Genomic DNA, 4,031 nt, shown 5'->3' on the forward strand with positions numbered 1-4,031 from the left:
TTGTTGTTTTTTGGACAAAATTTTATTTTTTTATTTTTTTATGATGTGGCCTTAAAAAATACATACAATCCTAAATTTTCACCCTTCTACCATCAACCCTTATTTTTTAATAGCGATATTAGTAATTCAATAATTTTCAACCCCGGTCGATAACTGATCAATTATCACTTGATCATTTTTTTTATCCCCGCCAGGCGTCGACCGGTGTCACTTCTGACCCAGTAAACAGCACGGAGTAGGGATGAGATCTCTCTCACACAATGAGCCGTTTCTCACTCCCTACAGTTTTCGGCCATTATTATTATTGTTTGTGCATCAACCGTAATAATGACATTTACTATTACTATTAATAAAAAAAATATACACGATATACACTGAATAACACTAAATATAATATAGATGGTAGAAGTGAAATTTCTTTATGAAAAATCTACTAAAATAATCCTAGGATTAATTTATATGGCAAAACAACGTTTGCCGGGTCACTTCTAGTGTAGTATAAATTTCCGCCCGCAATTCGGTGATCTGAGCTCCTCCATCCCAAAGATGATTTCCCGCACGTCATAAACCGTGGATAACATCACACAAACATATCTACCATCGATATTATTATTTAAGTACACGAATATACAACAACAATGAAATGTGTGATATTTTAAGAAGTCGTAATAGGCCGATAAGGCTTTATAATATTTTAATGAAATCTTTATAATTGAATTCCCCTCATTTTGTTTCATCGATAAAAAAAAATCAGCAAAATCAGAGCCATAGAAGCCGAGATATTGAACGCCGAAGCGGGCGCGCTCTTTTTGAACGCGCGGTTTCAATTTCTATAATTCATCCCCTCCCCCCCGGTTTTGCGGCTCAAAAGGTCGGCTTGGCGATATTCATTGAATTTTCATACAAAATGCACACGTGCAATAATATTTATAAAAACACATACCTACGGAAAGTTCTTGAAAAAATCTACCAAATTAAATTTTTGTTGTTACATAGTTTTGCAGCTAATGCTCGTTGACTTTGAGAACTGGTTTTTAGTATTTTTGTATATTTTGCAACCTGCAAAACCCGCTTCACGAAAGTATTTGTTTATAAAGTCAAAATTTTTCGAATTTTTAAAATCGCTCCAAAAATTATATAAAAAAAGAAAATTGATATTATAACGATTCTATATGATAGTTAAGTATTTGTAAAAAAATTAACACCAATTAAAATGCCTAACTTTGACCCCAGCATTGAAGCAAAGAAATAACGACATTTCGCTCTAAAATTTAGTAACAAATTGTCTCATACCAAATCGGGTTTTGGGATTTCGTTTTGTAATACTTTAAAGTACTTACATCTACATTTATAGTAGAATTGGACAATTTCTTATCTGTTGAACGCTTCAAAATTACCTCGATTTTCATCACTTTCTTACGCTGTTTTGGCTATCTAGCAACAAAAATATAATATGCGTGGTTATCAAAACAATTCTATCTTATAGCAAATTTCATAACGAACAATTTCATCAGTAATACTTAGTTTTTTCTATAAGCTGCATATTTAAAATGTTATATTGGAAAATGTGAGAAAAAACACGTAATTTTTGAGTATTTTTGCAGTTTTTAATTTTTCCTGCAAATAGCACAACTTTTTTCTTGGCGCAAACTTATATTTTCATTGTATACTTATATTATTTTCGACTTTCGACCGATTTGTACTAATATCTAAACTACGTCAAGCGACAGCCATGCCAAAATGTAATTCTTCTGGGCTATAACGGGTTAAGATGTTTTTGCAGTAATGTACCTAGGTATTTATCCCTATTTAAAGCGCCATCGATGATATGTGGTCCCACTAAATAGTTTTCAATTATTATATCTGCAAATTCTTCATAGCTAAAATCCTTCATGATATTGAATCAACAAATGGTGTCAAAATGATTTATGACAAATATCTAACTGCTAATTATACAAAAGTACTTGTTGTACATCTCAATTTCCAAGATTTTTGCAAAAATGTTAATATCGCATTTTTAATACATGTATGTTGTTAATAAAATTCGATTTTCTCAAGAACGGTACAAGATATCGATTGATATATGGTATACCTTTTTTTTTAGGAAAGTGAGAGAGGAATCGAACTATGAAAGAAAAATGCCAAATTTGGCAACGTTGTCAAATATGTATAAATTTAAATGGATAATTTCGTCTGCTCCTGTATAATCCAGGCATATTGAATATCAATTTAAACTTGGAAATGGACATTATCATGAGTTACTTTAATTGCCCAAATTTAGTTGTTGTCATAGTAACGACTTAGAAGTTATAATTGGAATTTGTTTTTCAAATTTCTTTCTTTGAAGGCGCATAACTCCACAACGAAGCCCGAAAGGAAAATTTTTTTCTATTTTGAGCTCCCCTATAAACCCCTCATTTTTGACATGACCTCACACTTAGCTTTCTCAATTTGTCATTTTGTGCCAAAAGGAATCGTGTGCGAGGGTAGTTGTAAATGAGCGAAATTAACAGATCCAGATTGTGAAAAACAATGTTTTATGTGTAAAAAAGAAAAACAAAAATGGAAACGTGATAGAAAAAAAATTGACGGTTTTGTTAAATCTGCGATATGTAGATGGTTTATAGATTTTGTTTTCATAACAAACTTCCAACATCAAAATTCAAACTGCAATCTCAGAAGATATTTGTCTAGATTATCCCCAAAATATTTATTACGTATCTACTACCCATGAAATGAATATATTTACTTAAAACTGAATCGAAAGAGTATGCAAATAGAAAACAACGGAATTGTAGTATGATGAAGAGAGTACCTACTTAAAAAATATAATAGAGTGTCGTATATTTGAATATACCAAGGTGAGTATAAATTTGTAAGGATAATCTAGTTTTTACAAAAATCGACATATTTATTGTTCTACGGGATATGTAATAATTTTTGGAAAATGTTCCTTGCACGTCTTACCTGTCGCAGAATCTTAGAATGAATCTCTGGTTACTATTGTAAATACCTAAATAAATAACAAATTAGTTTGTTAGTTTATCCTCAAATTGATTTTTGTTTAGCAACTTATTGCTTTTTTTGGTATACTGTGTATGAAGAGGTCACATATCATACGGGCATAAATTATATTAAAATACTCGTTTTCCTCATATATAAAGAGTACCTACTAACGTACAAAATTCTCAGTAATCCTAAGTTTAGGGAAGCCTTATATTATTGCAGTGAGATTTTACATAGAATTTCATATTTATTTTAAAAATTAGTAGTTATCGGAAGTAAATATATTTTAGAGTTAAGGTGTTCAACTAGATAATTTCATTTTTATTTACACTTATTTATATCCTTAAATAAAATGGAGGTTACGCAAAATCTAGAAGATGGCGTTAAGAACAAAGAAGGGCCAGATTATAACTTGCAAGGTGGAAAGGCAATGGCAAGTGTTGAAGCAGGGGAGGAGATAGTTATTTCAGGTAATATTCTTTTACTTATACTAAAAAGATATTTTTTTAGTTTTCCGTGCAGCTTCGTTAATTATACTTACCTTACTTAATATCTTATTCTTTAGGTATGTCCGGAGTTTTCCCTAATTCCAATAATATTCACGAATTTAGGGATAATTTATACAACAAGGTCAATATGGTGTTGCCAAATAGAAGGTGGGATCTAATTCACCCAGAAATTCCTCCTTGTTCAGGCACTATTCCAGATATTGAACAGTATGACCGTGGATTCTTTGGTAAGTGCAAAAAGTTTCAGTAATTGATATCCAATGAAATAACTTTATATAAAATGTTTAGGTACTAGGTACTAGAATATATTAGAAAAGCGATATCTGCTCATGCCAATATGAAAAGTAACACTTGATTGTTAAATTTCAAACATAACCTTCTAAGGTGGCTTTCTATTTTATAACTTTGTTGGAATTTAGATACATGGATTGCCATCAATAAAGCCCTGGTTGTCGTTTTAGACTGTAACTGTTTACACCGACATTCAAGTGCATGTTTCATCCATTTCGTTGCATT

General features: G+C 31.2%; 1 protein-coding gene across 1 annotated transcript; it reads left to right on the forward strand.

Annotated features, from left to right (window-relative positions):
* The first annotated feature begins 3,323 nt into the window (after positions 1–3,323).
* Positions 3,324–3,804, forward strand: LOC108915444 (fatty acid synthase-like). Its single transcript, XM_018721472.1, has 2 exons — positions 3,324–3,476; positions 3,572–3,804. The coding sequence occupies exons 1-2, from the start codon at positions 3,359–3,361 to the stop codon at positions 3,763–3,765; spliced, it is 312 nt and encodes a 103-aa protein (XP_018576988.1). The 5' UTR covers positions 3,324–3,358; the 3' UTR covers positions 3,766–3,804.
* Positions 3,805–4,031: the final 227 nt, after the last annotated feature.

This window comes from Anoplophora glabripennis, unplaced genomic scaffold (genome assembly GCF_000390285.2).
Source record: "Anoplophora glabripennis isolate ALB-LARVAE unplaced genomic scaffold, Agla_2.0 scaffold1600, whole genome shotgun sequence".
Lineage (NCBI taxonomy): Eukaryota > Metazoa > Arthropoda > Insecta > Coleoptera > Cerambycidae > Anoplophora > Anoplophora glabripennis.